The sequence below is a fragment of the Trachurus trachurus genome (assembly GCF_905171665.1).
Source record: "Trachurus trachurus genome assembly, chromosome: 1".
NCBI lineage: Eukaryota > Metazoa > Chordata > Actinopteri > Carangiformes > Carangidae > Trachurus > Trachurus trachurus.
In genome coordinates, this window is record NC_139891.1 from 21345030 (window position 1) to 21362542 (window position 17513).

The 17513-nt window shown below is 41.3% G+C and overlaps 1 protein-coding gene across 1 annotated transcript in view; it reads right to left on the bottom strand.

The window, feature by feature from the left end:
• fbxo41 (F-box protein 41) overlaps nucleotides 1-17513 on the bottom strand; it is a gene marked incomplete at both ends in the record, with an annotated part of 34554 nt that overhangs the window by 2109 nt on the left and 14932 nt on the right. Inside the window, 7 exons of the mRNA XM_083984118.1 lie at nucleotides 57-152; nucleotides 281-433; nucleotides 992-1107; nucleotides 1215-1453; nucleotides 4197-4585; nucleotides 8963-9036; nucleotides 13491-13698. Coding sequence (XP_083840244.1) covers nucleotides 57-152; nucleotides 281-433; nucleotides 992-1107; nucleotides 1215-1453; nucleotides 4197-4585; nucleotides 8963-9036; nucleotides 13491-13698 — 1275 coding nt within the window. The remainder of the gene's footprint in view (nucleotides 1-56; nucleotides 153-280; nucleotides 434-991; nucleotides 1108-1214; nucleotides 1454-4196; nucleotides 4586-8962; nucleotides 9037-13490; nucleotides 13699-17513) is intronic.

The following is a 17513-nucleotide window of genomic DNA, read 5'->3' on the forward strand; positions in this document are numbered from 1 at the left end:
TTAGTTATGACAAGAGTTGCCAAGTTACAAGTTGGTTTATTTCCCCTGTTAATTACCATGGGTGTAGTGGCGCCACCTGTAGGGAGATGATGTCTCTGCAGCCTGCTCCAAGAGCCCAGATCACCTCTTGGCCTACGGGGTCAGTGGCGCTTCTGGGACATTAAAGATGTAACAATCATAAATGTACCGACAGGATGGACACTGTAAGTCTAATGCAAAAACATCCAGTTGAGGACAACGGTGCTTGGTATATTAATATGCCGATATGTTATTCGATTACCTGTAGGTTACAGCCTGCAGAGCTCGGCAGTAGCAGCTGGCCAGCCAGAGGGAGCGATCAGTCAGCAGGTTGGGGCAGTGTGAAATCTTTAGTATCAGTAAGTTGCTTCCTGTGGCCTTCAACAACGCCTCCAGACCCTCCTCCAGACAGCCACTTAGATGGAGATGTTAGCGAAGGTCAACAGGAAAAAAGACAAAGACAGAGCAGAGGATGTCATTCTCCTGAATTTCAGAAACAGCACTTCAACCACTTAAAGCGCAGCACAAAATGTTTCTGAAATGTCTGTGGCAGGATGTGCAGAGAGCAGAGTGCATACGCAACATCTGAACAGTTTTAAGAGCAGCGTTGAGCTTCAAACATCTTGCTGAGCTGCAGGACTAAGAGATTGAGGAGATCTCTTTCCCCCACTGGCTAATGACATGACTGAACTATTAAGGGTCATTAATTATTATTACTACTACTGATAAGCTGCTGGACATTTCCCCTTGGGGATAAGTGTCTGTCTTTCTGTCTATCATTCGTCATAATCAAACAGCACAGAAACGTCAGTATGCAATTACATTTGTTCCTCTTGTTGGCTTCCTCTCAAGACAGAACAATAAACAACGCATTACGCATCCCCCAAATGACTGGGTTATATTTTTTAAAGCCATGTGCAGTTGTAAAATCCTCGGTATATCTCCATCTGTGTTTGTACGGCACGTGTCTCACCGTGTGCTTTTAAGGTAGTCCTCCTTGGTTTCCTTCTTGCCTCGCTGCCGTGGTTTGAGGTTTTGCAGGATGAGGGAGTGCGTCTGAGTGCACCACTGAGACAGTGTGCTCAGGAACTAAGAAGAAAATGAGAAGTGAGAAGTGAAAACCTTCTTAACACACAGCATAGGCAACACAGTTAAATGAACCGCTTGCACTCGGTATCTAAATGACCGCTGTGCACCTTGGAAGAGATGCGAGCGTTCTCCAGGAGCACTCTGGTCCACACGGCCGGGTGACGGGCCACAAACCTCCAGTCCCGGCACACCTCAGCAGCTCTCAGCAGGGTTTTAGTGTCCAGGTAGGTGAAGATACAGAAGAGAGCTGCACGCATCTTCAGGATCTCTGGACTGATCACCTCATTGGACTTGGACGGGCTCTTTTCATGGCGGCAGGGTTTGCTGTAGAGCCCTTCTGACCGTCCTGTGGGAAGAGGAATCCACATCTTCAAAACACTGGAATTATATTTGACATCAACATTTAAAGTACCTGCTACATGAGTAGGCTGTTGCAGGGAGGGAGTTTTAATTGTAAGTCATTTTTACAACATTGTTTTCTTTCAGTAATTACCATAATGACAATTGTTAATGTAATACACACAATACACAATATACCTTAATGTAACTCATTATTACTACAGGTTCAGCATCAAGCTTGTGTCCTACAGGTTGAACAGTGGGTAAAAGGTAAAAATGAAAAACAATTTTAAAAGGCCTGAATCCTGTGAGTGGTTGAAATCATTATTATTGGTCCTGAAGTTTTTATTCCCTTTTTAATATCCATGATTTTTAAGAACCTGCTCGTTTCTTTGTAGATATTTTGGGGCCTGGCCTCTGATTATACCTTGTAGATTTAAACTTTATGATCACTTTGAGGATGTAGTTTGTGGGGCTGTTAAACTGTATCGCCTTATACAGAGAGATGTGTTCCTGTTGTTCAGTTTGCTCTCTTTGATATAAATGAGCTGGACAAAATAATAGAAATCGGTTTGTGTCACACAAAGGAAAAATTATCCAAAAAATATCATAGAATTTATTTCAAGACTGTTGTATTAGACTAGATTTCTTTTAACTTAACCAATACACACATATATACAATATAAACTCACAGATTAACACTTACAGTAATAACTGTATATTTGCGCATATTTACATCTGATATCTGAACAGGCCTTTTTTGTGTTTTTCTTGCTATTTTCTTAAATGGTTGCATAATTGTTCTTACTGTTTGTTTATTGCAAACCATTTCCTAAATCATATTTTATTGTGATATTCTAATAAAGGCCAAACCCATTAAACTATAGTCAATCCCATTTTCAAATGCTAATTTCTATTGAACAAACAGAGGTAAGTGCCACTTAAACAATGTTGAAAGATCTTCAGTCACATGATGGCGCCAACCATCAACTAGACACTAAATGAGGTTACATAATTTTTTTCTCCTCTTTTTATCTTTTCATTCTGTCTGTTGCTATCTACTGGCTGATGCCATGTGTCCAGTCCAAGCCTGAATTATTCCTCCCAGCAAGATTGCTCCTAGATGACTCATTTCATCTTTGGCCTTGGAAGGCGTCTGCTCGAAACCATCAGGGCTATGAACCAATGCTTACACTCTAACTCTTCCTCTTTTTCTCTCTCACACACACCACCTACGCTCAAGACTGCAGAATTAACTAAATAAGCAGAGCTGTGTGATTCTTGCAGAGAGAAAACTGTGTGCTAGTAGATACATACCATCTGATAAAACCTGGCAGAGGCTCTCCCAATAAGGACAACTACGTCAGAGGCCAGGAATGCCAGAAACATGGTGAGTGTTGCGTGAGAGAAATCTTTGAGCTAACGGGGCAGTTATAGCAGTTACGAATTTGTCATAGGGCTCTGGCCCCCTTTTGCAACCCTCCCAGAATGCCATGGGTCCTCCTGGTATTTAGAGGAACAGCAGGTGGAGAAAAATGGAGAGCAGCAGCAGTGAGTTTAAGGATCTTGGCATGGGCATCAAGTTAACAGAGAGATGTACAATCTGTGATGGATCTGCAGAAATGTGCGGGCACGAGTGGCTGTCTGACTTGGCAGGGTTCGTAGATTGCGACGCTTAGTATGAGAGCAGAAACTGAGACCACACAACAGATAAGTAGTGTAGTACAAATATGTTCCATATCTAACAAAGAAAGACAAGCAGAACGAAAGAGTGTATAGGACTCGCTGCAACTTATGAAAGAGCTACTATATCCAAACTGTAACCGCTGCAACCAAAGCTCTAAACTGTTTTTATTACAGCATCTGATACAAAATCAATAACACACAGTACAAATACATAGAAGCATGCCTCCAAGGTATTACGGTACATGTCTTTTTTCAGTCTCAACAATATCAAATTCCAATTATTTATAGACAGACACTGTTTTTGTATTATGACCTAATTGTTATAAACATTAACATTTATTGGACGATCACAAACAGCAGGCTGAGTTTGACGATTCATTCTCAGTCATGGAAACAGCAGTCTGACAAATAATCAGTCACCTGCTCCTCCACTGGCTTTTAGTCACATTTTGCAGCCTTCATGGGATAATGAATAACAACTACACCACCAAATTAAGTAACAGGCGCGAAACAAGGAAGGCCAAGATCCAAGTAATTTGTACTTTGTGATGAGATTTTCGCTGCCAGACTGAATGAATGAACAAATACAAGGTGTATTCTGACACTTAAACAATCTAATATCAGCATTGACTGGTTACTGGTTTCTTCTGCACCTCACAAATCAAGTTAAGTCCAGTTAGTCTATACAGACAAATGTATAGTTCACAGCATCCTCTTTTAAGTAGCCTATTCATATTGTGCCTATACACAGCTGCAGTAAGGGGGCCTCTTCCCTCTGAGTTTACCATATATGCTCATTTCTGGTCCACCCTGTTTGTAGAATCATGTTTGGTCACTGACACAGCTTCTGTAACATTACGCTGCCTCAGATTCTACCTGACCTAGATCCACAACAGTCGCTGCTCCTTCGGGAGTCACTTTAAGGCCTTTATTCGGTGAATCCTCTCTCCCATGTGTCAGAGCTACTGCCTGTATTTTAGACTGGAGAGAGAGAGCCGCAGCACCTGGGTTTCTAAGAATAACCAGCTCTACTGCTCTGTATTGCTTTTACAGAAAACTCTTACCTGTGTTGGGGCGGTAGCCCGCTCTGCCGTGGTGAGGGTAGGGTGCAGCAGACTGCTGGACTTCAGCCACAGCCCTCCTCTCTTGCTCCCACATCTCCACTTCAGACTCGGTGGTCCGGGAGCCGACGTCCGACACGTCTCCCTCCTCGCCTTCGGTGCTGTTCCTGTAAGGCCGCCGCTGCCAGTTTTGGATAGCCTGTTTGCGGAGACCCCAGTTTCTTGAGCTCCCACCGCCGCATCCAGGAGAGCGCTCGTAGCCCCCCTCACCCAGCCGACACTGCATGTGATAGTACTGAGCCTCAGGACAGTCCTCCATGGGGTGCATCTCCACGCTGTCGCTGTCATAACCTCCAGATCCCTGTGAGACGGACTTGATCCGCCCTGATGCTCTGCAGGAAAAGAGAGAAGGTGGTAGTTTAGTGGTAGACACATAGGTGATCAATTCAATTCCACAGCACTAATGACGATGATCATCAAAAATCTGGCTGATAAGCTTTCTTGATTTCTTACAAAGTTAGATGAGCAGATCAGTACCACACTTCTTTCTTTACATTAATTATAAAGCTATAGACAGCAGCCACTTAGCTTAGCACTGCCCTCTGTCAACAAATAGCCCTTCACTTGAACCTTGGTAAAACCATTACCTGTTTTTATATCTATTTTTTATTCTCTTTTCTTTTTAACAGATTAATCTAAGAAAGAATAACATGTTATTCACTGAGCTTTAGAGACAAGGTGGGCAGGTTTATTTATATAGCACCTGTCAACAACAAGACAATGCAAAGTGTCTTATATAAGTCATAAAAAGCATAAAGATAAAGACAAGATGAAGAAACAGGTACTGTATGTAAAAGGAGACATAAGGATGATTTCAAAAGAAAATCAAATAGAAGATAATAAGACCGAATAGGAAAGTACACATTAATCTGGAGAGGTAAAGAGAAAAGCCTTGATTTAAAGAACTCTGTAGGAGTCTGATGCTGCACTATCAGGTACTTTGCTTTCAAGGGACAGGGTATCACAGTCCAAGCAAAGGTCAGTGTTTGAAGCATAGACTGTATGGTTTGAAGAGCTCTTTGGTTTATTGGTTCTTACTTTTAACACAGAAGTTCATGAAGCTCACCCTGTGCTATCATGACTCTATGTTTGAGATGCCATGGTTGTTGCAACTACTCCTACCTTTTACTGCTCCTTGTTTAAAGGTACAGTATGTAAGAAATCTAAAGCAACTGGCCGTAAAATCCTCCTAATATGTCACAGAGACTCAGGAATAATGTTCATATAACATGATGAACTCACCAACAACAATAGTACAGCCAGCGTATTCGCATTAAAAATCTTTTTTTGCAGACTGCAAATCATGTTTATGTTTTGAATTTACATGTTTACATGTTGCGCCACCTACGTAGCCCTCTCTCCTAGTCACGGCGGCGTCAGTGGCATTTCAGCCTCCGGTCTGCTTCCACTGAGCTGCCGCTACGGCTGGGAGAAAAAATGAGATCGCTGTGTTTTGAATTTGACTGTTTTTGGCCACATTCTTACATATTGCACCTTTAATGATTGTAATGATAACATCATGTTTTCAGAGAGTGAAATACTTTCTAATTAAGTTGAAATACGCAGCGGTGCTTCTACTTGACACATGGAAAAGATAAAACTCATTACCTGAAGATACTGAACTTAAACATGATGATGTACTTGCACACTCACATGTACCCACACCACACATACACACTTTCAGTTACTCCTCCTCTAAATCCTTAGGTGACCTGCATGTTTCATTATTAATTTCAGAAAAGACTTCAGTCGGAGTAACACCATTTCCTCAGAGGGAAAATCGCTGTGTTAGTGTCTAATTTAGCAGAACTGGAAGAATTGAACCACCACCACATCAAAAACAAACCACATATAGGTAAAGTACAGTATGACTGATAATGAACAGCTGCATTTCAGAGGATTCAACAGAGAATGAGGGCAGCTTTTGTACATACGTACTGCGACGGTACTTAAAATAACCTCCTTGCCAACACAAGTAATGAGCAGTTACAAATATCAGCCTCTCAAAAAGTAGGACAGTTTTCTTTCTTTCGTCTCCTCTGCCTTCTCTCTCACATCTCCATCCTCCCTCTCTCACAATCCAGAGGAGAGTCAAAGCATCTGCATGAATCACTTCGGCTAGAAAAGTGAAAGTGAATCACAGGTGATCTTGCAGGTAGCTCTTAAGTGAAAAGGCTTCACAGAGGATAAAACACAGGTGAAGCCAAACATTTGAAATCACTATTATGTAAGAAGAAAACAGTGTGGTTCTGTTTTGACAACCTAAAATGGGACAGAGACAAAACTGGCATATACATTACACACTGCTAATGAGCCAGTTGTAAAGCAGTAACCTGATAATAATGTTTTGTCAGCAATAAATCAATAGCAAGATGTGAGATATGAATTGATACCAATCATGAGAAGCTTGCAGTTACCGTAGCAACTGACAATTAATGATTTATCTGAGTGCATCCAGAATACAGAGTGGCATCAGGGAGTAAATACAAAACAATGCAATTAACTGAGGGAGTTATAAACCAATTCAAAGTGAATTAGAAATCTTAAGAGGACATTTAAGTATATTTTGATTGGATTCACGCAAGGTTCTTAAAATTGCTATTATGAATAACATACAGTGGGGAAAATTATTCTTAATCCCCTGCTAATTTTGTTTGTTTGCTCCCCCACAAAGAAATTTATGGTCTATAGTTTTTATGGTAAGTTTATTTTAACAGAGAGAGCCAGAATATCAACAAAAAAAATCAGAGATGACTTTAGCGTGTAACCGAGGTATTTTGGGGCAAAACTGACACATACAGACTAATGACCGTTGCATAAACATCAGATGAGGTCAATATCAATAAATCACTAAGCCGTTGCACATTAGAGAGTACGACCTTTATGACAACTTGTGGCAAAAATATCTCAATCTTTGAAAAAGAGCTATTAATACCACGAGACAGCAGAAGGCTGTTGGGGCCACCATGTGTGTGAGTGTGTGTCGCGCCATCAGTGATTCAACAGAGCAGGCCTGACGGGTTGTGTGTGACATCACGTTAGGAAAGAGACGTTCACATACCAACTGGGGCTGACATCTGTGTTAGTCAGTGAGTATCATGGCACGGTCATACATCTGAAATCCCCCAGCAGAGTCACACCCCGTGCAGAGAGAGAGAGGCGTCCAACCTGCATCTCAGCGCCACTACTGAACCAGAGTGGATCTACTCTGTCACATTATCACAGTGCCCGACACTAGAGTGCGCATGAATATCTTAATATGGATGTCAGAGTGTGAAAAGAGCATGTGAGATGAGGAGTCGTGCTATTCTCAACAATACGCCAACTGCACAAAGTCAATCTGTTACTGTGTGGTGAGAGCAGCACAACCAACAGCAGTTTGAGTTTTCATGATCAATTTATCAATTCATAGGAAAGCAAAACTGGGATCATGTCATCCATCCAATTACTTACCTATTGTCCTTGTTGTATTGTGTCTCAGCTAGTTCAGTACTAGAATAACTATAAGTATAAAACTGTTTCTGTCAATTACTGCATCATCACAGCCATTTGTTTTTATGAGCGTCCAGGCTGTATGTTTCTGCAGGTCCTCCCATCTCCAGAGCTACTGAGTCCAGATCATCACCTGCTACACGCTACCTGATCCTGTGTAATGCCTGCTGCAAGATCTACTACAATTATTATTAGTTATCATTATTAGCGTTATCTCATAAGTACTTATGGTACCTCCCTCTTTCGACCGCTCTCAATCTACAGTATCTTTTCCTCTCCAAGCCAAACTGTTGAGGCAGATGGCTGCCCTTCCTGGGTCTGGTTCTGCATGAGGTTCCTGCATCTTAAAAGTACGTTTTTTTCTGCCACTGTTTCCATGTGCACTTGTTCTTGGTGGGAATTGTTGGGTCTCAAATACTATTATGAAACCTGCTCTATTTAAAAAGTGCCTTAAGATAACTTCTGTTATGAAGTGGTGCTATATGAATAGACTTGATTTGACTAATTTATAAAATATTTAGTGTTTATTTTGAATTGCAACTGCTGAGGGGAAGGTGGAAATAATATAGCACCACGAGTTCAACAGGCTGTTACCATAGCACTTCCAGTGTTTTCATTGTTCAACTGACGTACTGTAACTGCTACAGCTGCGCTGACTAACACTTATACACAGGACTGAAAAGTTGTTCCCCGATGGCCCAAGGCAGCCAGCACAGTAGACGTTGGTTAAAAGCTCTGGGGCTCCAGTGGTTCTGTTGTATTTCCACACAACTGACAGATTGTGTTTCTACTACAGCAGCTCTCACAAGGTTAAAAAAAGATGAGGTGCACCTAATTCATTTGACAGCCAAGTCACAGAGTCACACAGGAGTCACAAAGTCTCCAGCTGCACCAGAGAACCTGATTCCTTTTAAAATAAACAGACATTTTCACAGCTCCCTCAACAGCTGATCAATAATATATCAGCATTGCTGCTACTTTCTAAAAATAAAAATACAGTAAATTACGATTAACACTTACTAATTTTATCACATGTAATACAGCAATTAAGGCCTCAGAAAAAATCCTCTCCTTACTTCCTGATGGTTATGAGCTCCAGTGAGTGTATCATAAAGCTTATGACACAGTGGATTTGGATTTTAGAATCAACGTATTCAACGACTGAGAAGGTGTGAAATTGTCTGTATATGTGAAATGGGAGCGGGGGGCTGACTTACCCTGTGCTGGGGGAGGAGCGTCGGTCTGACACCTGGTACATGCCTCTTGTGCTTCCAGAGAGGCTGGAGTTTCTCTGAGAGAAGACACAAAGATGCAGATTGGAGGAAAGTGTTATTGAAACGACTCCTTGGTGCCTGGAGATGGACCCCTGGCTCTAACATCATTAACACAGAGATATGGTTGTTATGTGAGATTACAGTGTTCCTCCCCGAAACCCTTGACGAATGAGTGATGACCTTGATGTTTAGGCTGTGCCACTGATTGTGTTTCCTAATTGCAAATCCACATTGCGTGGGAGGTTTTTCATGATAAAAAGGTGAATGTTTGTATTTTAATAGGGTCAGAAATAGTTGTCACAATAAGTTGGAACTGCTATAAAAAAAATTAAAGACTGCTTAATGGATCCCCCACTAGAAAAGGAATAAATCAAACTGCAGCTTTTACCAGACAGTGACAGGTCAGATAACGAGTGTGAAGACAACTGAAATTTCCTCGTAATTAAAGCCATTTCTATATGGTTTGGTGGTGTGGATTCATCCCATTTTATCTTACAGGGTCAAAGCTATAAAACAGTTTTTCTAGGTATTTTATGCCTTTATTATTTGATAGGACAGTGACGAGTGACAGGAAATGGGACAGACATAGGGGGAGTGACCTGCAGCAAAGAATCCAACCAGCTGGAAATCTAAACCGAGGACTCATCCACTCAGATGTGCTCTTATCACTCATCGGGTCATCGCCAAAAACAGGGATATTCTGACCTGGATGAATATCTTTTCAAATCATGATTTAGGCTCAAAAATAACTATGAACAAATCTGATAGAAATCCTGACATTACTGCACAAGTCAATATATCATTGTGTCCAAAGTTGAAGGGGACTGTAATGTTTTGCATATTTACAGCATTTAGTAATTGCGATGCAACTGGAGGTCCAAGAGAGGTCTCCAAACTCACTGGGAATCATGAATATCAGTGGCAAACATTCACAGGACTCTTGCCAGTACTGTAATAGGCAAGATATCTTATTCTTACGGGACACACCAGCTGACTGACATCTTCACTTCCTCAAGCGACACAAAAAACTCTCTTTCCACAAAATTTGTGGTAGGTTGTCTGTAGCTCCGAAAGCAGGTGTGAATTTTTAAATGTATCTGGTAGTGGGTGTGCAATCTGACTCTCACTCATTCTGTTCGCCTGAGAGCTAAAATCCTCCCAGTCACTCTTTCACACACCACTCAATGCCGCCTGTGCATTGAAGTACGCTGTGTGTGTCGCGTTTGGATGTACATGAGTGTGTGAGTGTGAGTGTGTGTGTGTGTGTGTGTGTGTGTGTGTGTGTGTGTGTGTGTGTGTGTGTGTGTGTGTGTGTGTGTGTGTGCGTGCGTGTGTGTGTGTGTGTGTGAAGCAGTGCCAGGTGGAACTCTGTGTACCAGACTGGCAACGTGCCACAGAGGGAAAATGTGCACAAACACAGGCACTGTCCCTCTCTCTCTCCCTCTCCCTCTCTTTTTCTCTTCTTTACTCACACAGCTTGTTTCTGGCTCAGGGCCAGTGGAAATGGATCGTGGAGGAAACAGGCAAACTCTCCATCCATGGTTTTCATTCCAGGCCAGTCTGCAGTGAAGGCAGAGCAGGGACAAATCTCCCACAAATGGATGGAGCAAAACAAGCTGGTGAATTAAGTTTAAAGTCAGACTTTATGCAATTTTTCTGCTTCTTGTTCTGCCCTTGCTACAGAGCTACTGTAAATGTCCTTAAATCACTGCAGTGCTTTCTTTTCTTTAAAGAATTACACTAGATTCATCTTGGACTGAACTAGAAAGCAAGCAGGAAACAAAACATCCGTCCACTCTGTCACTGTCGGTCCTAAAAAACCCACCCCTTAGCAGGTGAGGGTGACCTTGCTGACGCAGTGACAGAGAGAGAGATGGAGAGAGATGGAGAGACAGGTTGTGAAGGTGCGTGGTTGGCTGGGTGACATCTCTGGGCTCCTCGTGACTGTGTAACAGAGCGCCAACCAGTGTGTGACTCCACACTTATACTTGTCATATTGATTATTCACAGTCCTACGATGGTGCACAAGTGCTGAGACATGAAACTGACTGATGTGTAAATCCAAACAGATCGTGTCTAAAGTTAGGCTGCATTCAGGTCACCCACAGGTCACGTGGGCTTCCAATGCAGAGGGAGAAGTGCACTGCTTTATTATTTCAAACTTACAGCAGTACACCATTTAAATGACTCATTGGGCTGTGCAACAGTACGAAGAAGAATATCTTTGCACTCAGTTGATAGTGATCTGAAGGAGCAGGTTTTGTACTGAGCATCGCTCCAAATAATAAGCCAGAATGAAAGACAAAATTTGTACCACGTTACATCTGATTCAAAATCACACTGAAACCTTCAGCAGGAGCAAGAACTGGTTTCCATGGCAGCACACACATTTGTGCAATGTGGAACAGGTCACCTCTGTTTTTTTCAAGAGGTGTTGGATAATAACTTGATTAAGTGACACTTTTTAAGTACAGAAAATGTCTGCTTTTAGTTTTTTTTCTCTTTTTTCTTTTGGTAACCATTATGTTATAAGGCAAAGCAGATGAAAAAAGTACCAGAGTGGAAGCCGTGTGTGCCTGGAGACAAAGAGCTGATCTCCGGTTTCCGGAGCAAGATGCAGCTTTTTATGTGAGTACACTCTCTGGTCAGGATGTAGTCTGCTAAACAGCCTCGCTATTTCCACTATTTTGATGCTGAAGGCTAAACAGACAGGATTCAAGACTCCCGTTGACTTCACGGACAAAGGACTCAACCTTATTACTGTGGGTGAGCAACAATAACAGGCCAAAACACTGAAGATACATACAGTACATGGTTGGATATAGGTTAACGCCCTACATTAGTGTGTTCTTTACAGCAGCGGCTTTTTACGGTCAGGCTGTTTAAGTCCAATTACTGTAGGAGACAACAGTGTTGTTTATGGCTACAGTTTGTGAGTTGCCTTTTCCTCTCTCAACAACTCAATGCCACATGCACAACACTAGGTCCGTACAGAAATGGATTTCCAAATTTGCACTTGGCTGATGTGCACAGAGCACTGGACCTGTATTTCTGGAAATTCTGGAAAGATTAAAGTAAAAACACTTTTACCTAATTTCTTCTTCCGTATTCAGGAATAAAATTTAACAAACTTGTGACTGAAAATGCTCTGACATTTAAGCAAGCAAGAGGTTAAGAGCAGATGCTTTATGGCTATGATGACTAACATGTTAGCAGAAGCAATATCAATCATATTTTATTATATATTTCATGTTGTGTCATATAATTCATGGGACGTGACAATGTTTTCTATTTTATCATTTGGCAAACAGAAAAAATATAAAACTGATATTAATCTAGTTTGCAATCACTTTATGCTTTTTCATTATCTGTTTGCCACTGTGGTAATAAATGCTCTCTTTCTCTTGTACCTCATGCACCAGCAGCAAGATATCTTAGCAGGGTATCTTTTATACCCCAGTTGTGTTGACCATTTACATAAAATTCCCATTTTTTCCTATTTCCGTAAAATAAATGTATTGGGTAGTCAATCATCCAATATTAATTATCATTAACCTTTGATCACTAGAAGGTATTCAGGTGTCCACATGGCATCTACAGTAGTGTATTTACTCAGTTTATAAAATCTTCAGAGCTCAGCATCAGAAGTCTTAGATTAAAAATTTGATAAACTTAATCTGAGAACTGTGAATAGTTTCAAAGATAAAACAAAGTATAAATGTAAATAAAATGAAATTTGAAAAAAAAAAAACTTCCATATCCAGTACAGGCAGGACTGTTGTTTCTAGAACACATGGCATCAACTCCTTGTTGCATTAAGGTGATGTACAGTCAGAATAACACAGGTAAGTAGTGGCTCATTAGATAACTGTTCAACAAATGTGCTAAATGATTTAAAAGACACACACTTCCACAACACACGCACACACTAATCATCTTCTTCTCTACCGACAAACCTTGAGCATGTAGCTGAAATTAAACTCATATTCACAGTCCTGTTCCATTTTCTGTCTTGTCTTGTGTTTGTGGTGAGATTTTGATCTGACATTAGTTTACTGAGCTTTACCTGCTGATGTATGAAGAAATGGGTGATTGCTGCCCTTTAGCTTTTTAAAGAAGCGGAGACTTGTTGTCTAGGGCATCATGAAGTCCATTATGGGTTTGACCTGTGGTGCATTACAGGCACATTACTCACTATAATCAATGCTTATACACTATTCAAAAGTAGAAAGCTGCTCTGTCGAGTAAAAGCTCTCTGTCAGAAAGAAGAAAGAGGCACTCTGAGGAATTGTGAAGTCTTGGGGGTCTCGGTTAGTGAAAAAGGAAATTAGACCTGAAGCAGCTTGTGATTTGAAAAGAACATTGTTATATTTGAGCTCTTTCTGTACAATATTTTGTCCTGTCACTTTGGAACTGATTTTATATTATCAATAAAATCAAGTCAGATCGGGTCAACTCCAAAGATTCTCACCTGGCGTCCGTTGCCCTTTGAGGCCTGGAGGCTGCAGCGTCCAAGGCTGCCGTTCGGCGTGGTGCCGCAACTGCTGATGATCTGTAGCTGTTTCTCTGCGCGGTCAGCTCGGTCCAGGAGCTCCTCGATGAACTGCTGCAGGCGCACCTTGGCGTTGGCTTCCCGCGCAGCCGTCTCCTGAAGGAACTGGTCGATCTGAGCGACCTCTCTGCAGGCACAGGAAGCAAGGGCAGTGTTATTGGTAAGTTATTAACCTAGCGGCTAAAGTGTTATAGTTTATTGGTAAGTTTGTGTCATCATGGTTTGAAGTACAAATCTGAAGTAAAAAAAAACTGAAGATAACTATTGAGCAAATGGCCCTTATGTGACTGTTATACACATTCTTCCCCATATTTTTGTCAAACCCTCTCTCATATACACACCAGCTGCTGTCCTGCCCTTTACACACACTGAGGATTGGTGGCAGAGATGAATACACAATCTAAACACAAAGGGAGAGAGCGAGAGAGAGAGAGACGGTGAAGGAGCAGAGAAATGGAGGGGGAGAGAGCAGCAGGATATTTAGACCACAGGCGCAGGAGGGGGGGGGGGGGGGGGGGGGTTCTCATCATTTTAAGGGACAGTGTGTTACCCAGATACAGAGGTAAACAAACCAAGAATTCAGAGTGTGTTAGGAGATGTCTGCAGCCTGTTCCGCATGTATTTCTAGCTTTCCCTGCAGTGATACTGAAAAAAGCAAAACAATGTGTGATTGAATAATCACACAAATGCTCTGATGATGAGGATTCCTGAATGTTCAGACGATAGAAGTCTGATCACATTAACTCAACACGTTTAAGCTGGGATTATCAATTACATAAGGAGTCCTGAATGTCCAGTGGCAATGAGGAGTCTGTCTGTTGACTGAAGCCAGCCCTGACCTGGCATTAGTTCAAAATCAGCCCAAAGGAACAAGTTGAACCACGGCCAAAAATAATGTCAATGGAGATTATATTTCATGTTAAGGCCAAACTGCAACAATGAAAACAACACATGTGCAAAGAGATGCTGATAAACTTCACCTGCCTCATGTCACTTCTGTGAAATAAACTGACATACTATCTTGTTTATGCAAAAGTGGTTGAAGTGACATTGTCATTCATTTCACAGCATTTCTGGATAAAACCTAATATACTGTACTTTATTTTAGTTCTGTTTTTGGTTTCTAGTCAACTCCAGAGGGAAATATTGGATCTTTAGTTGCTAAATGTTCCACCATGTTCACCAGCTACACGCTAACTGTGTCAGTCTGCCTCTTGGTGCTGAGCAGGTGGTGTGCAGTGGGTTTTCAGAGCTGTTTCACTGTAAACAGCTGCCTGCTGCAGCAGAAAGTGGTGCAAAAACAACAGTGAGAGCAAAACTAAAACACTACAGTCACAGTGGCAGACAGCAAGACAGTGAGCTGAAACTCACTATGAACTCTCGACACATTAAAATTCATCACTCAACCACCTCCAAAATGTCACACTGACATTACACATTGACAACTACCAATAAATGCTTATTATGCATTAGTCAGTATTATGATGCAGCCAAGAAAATGTCCATCAGTATATTGGAGTTCATGCTGACGTCTTGAATTGTTTCAACAGCCCCAAACCCCAAAGATATCCGATATATTTTTCATTATTGTGTAAAACAGGGGAAATAAGCCGTGTCTCTCTGTGTCTGAACAATCTAATATCAACATTTTTTTTGTGAATTTTCTGTGTTTGTTTCAGTGTTAGTTTTCACTTCCACACAAATCTTTTCATATCCAAATATTTTCCCACCACCCACCCAAAATCTCACATCCCGTCCTCTACACAACTTTTTTCTTTTGTTTCCTTGCCTGTTAATGTGGAACAGCCTCCGTGTGGGACTTCTACAATTCCCAGAAGCTACAGACGTCCTCAAGTCTGTTTTTGCTTCTTTACTTTACAGTATATACGTATCTCTGTTTGTGTCCTTATAAACAGCCCATGCCTCTACTGTCTAAACAATGCAGACAGGAGAGTTTAACAAGGCAATTCAGTCAGCTGACCTTGACAGAGACACAGGAGCCACTGAAAGGCTCAGACCGTCACAGCAGACGGGGAATGGGAACATAAAATTTGTTTCCCTCAAGTTTAGATTGGTTTGTGTTTCTTCTTTTTCTCCCTACAAACATCTTTAACAAGTCAAGAAACAAACCAAGCTGCTCATGTTCTCATTCAAGCACTTGTTTTTAATAAACTACATGAAGGAGACTGATTGGAGGATGCTTTTTATGCAGCAGCTACTGTGAAATATTCACTACTTGGAGCTGTTACACAATCCCGAGTCGTTTCAAAACAGCACCAACAGTCAGAGTGAATGTTCTTGAAATGGGGACATTCTGGAGTAAAAATAGTTTGGCATCTGGCACAGTTAACTTTCCTTATCTTGAGGCAAAGATTACAAAAATATGAGTCCGGGATTAGTCTAGGTGTTTGACTGTAGAGGAGAAAAGGAGGCAAAAGTGTTATCACATCAGTGAGTAAATTATCAGTGAATCAGGAAATGATGTGATAATTAAGTGGCTGTAACTTCTCTTCATTCTTTCTGTGATCAATGCTGGTTAAGAGCTTTTCCCTTGGTAATTGTTCATAATGCAGTATAAGATGATTCCATCTACACTGAATCATATTAAAAGGGAATGTACTGTGATTCAAACAGGACCATCGCTGTTTCCTGTCCCCATTGCTACGGAATGACTTGTGGAAATGAACAGAGAAAAAACAAAGAGGTGCGTTTGAGACATGAAGCTGCTTTATCCATCTCAACCTTACCAAACTGTAAACTCTGCTTATGGAAAAGGAAGAGGGAGTTCCAGTTCCAACATACATCCCACGCATCAGAGAGATTTCATCGGCGGGGATCTCTCAGAGACAAACTGAAGACAAACACAGGAGGAGGCAGCGTCTGATTTCAACCACATGAGGGTACAAAATGTCATTATCAAGGGTAAAGCTAGCTTCTCTAGAAGTTTCACAGAAAGTTTGACTTTCTTTAAACGTGGGCTAAAAAAAAGTGGTTTGCTCTCTGCGGCCTTTGACTGAACCTTAAAGCAGTGTTGACTGATTGTTTATGCCCCTGGGGGCAGTGAGACATGCTGTGCACACACAACATTGAAACAACATAAGTTGTTCTTGTGAACTTCATGGTCTTCACCGATAACCCCTGAGGGAAATCTCTGGCTCTGTAGCTGCTAAACGCTCCACTGTGTTCATCGGCTAATTGGTGACCTTGTCTGTCCGCTGTTGGTAAGTGGCATTTAATCAGTTGATCAGAGGTATTTTTCTAACAACAGCTGAAAATATGCTGATGAGAGCGTTGAGCGTGAACCAAAACAGTAAAGCTTTAAGCTGTATAAACCAAAACAATGAGCTGAAAGATGCTACAATGTCCTGTAGACCTACAGATGACCTACAGGTGTTTTTCTTTTTGGATTCATCACTACAAGCGACGGCTACCACATCACACAATTATTATAGGCAGGATGCTAGCTACTGTACTGCATGTACATGCTCAATTACACACCACCTACATCTTTGTGTGAGTGTTTTTGCAACAGCTAATATGATGAAGCTGGAAGCACACATTGTAATCCACAGAGCACTGACATCTTTTATTGTTGACTAGCCTACTTATTTCTCTTTTTTGACTTTTCTTTTGCTTTTAAAATGTTTTCTATTCTCTCAATTTGTCTTTCAACACATTGAACTATTTCTGTTTCTAATGCAATATATAAAGCATTTTGACTTGCCCTGTGTGTGAAATGCATAATAAAAATGAACTTGCCCAACCTAAAGGAAAAGGGAATGGATGTTCAATTTAGACACAGCTGTATCTTTTGTAAATAATCACATTTACATGGTGAATTTGCTTAAGACCCTAAAGTTAATATCAAAATTGGTTTGCAAACACTCAATATATGAACACTCCTCAGTCTAATCACAAGACACATCTCTGGCATTTTTTGGT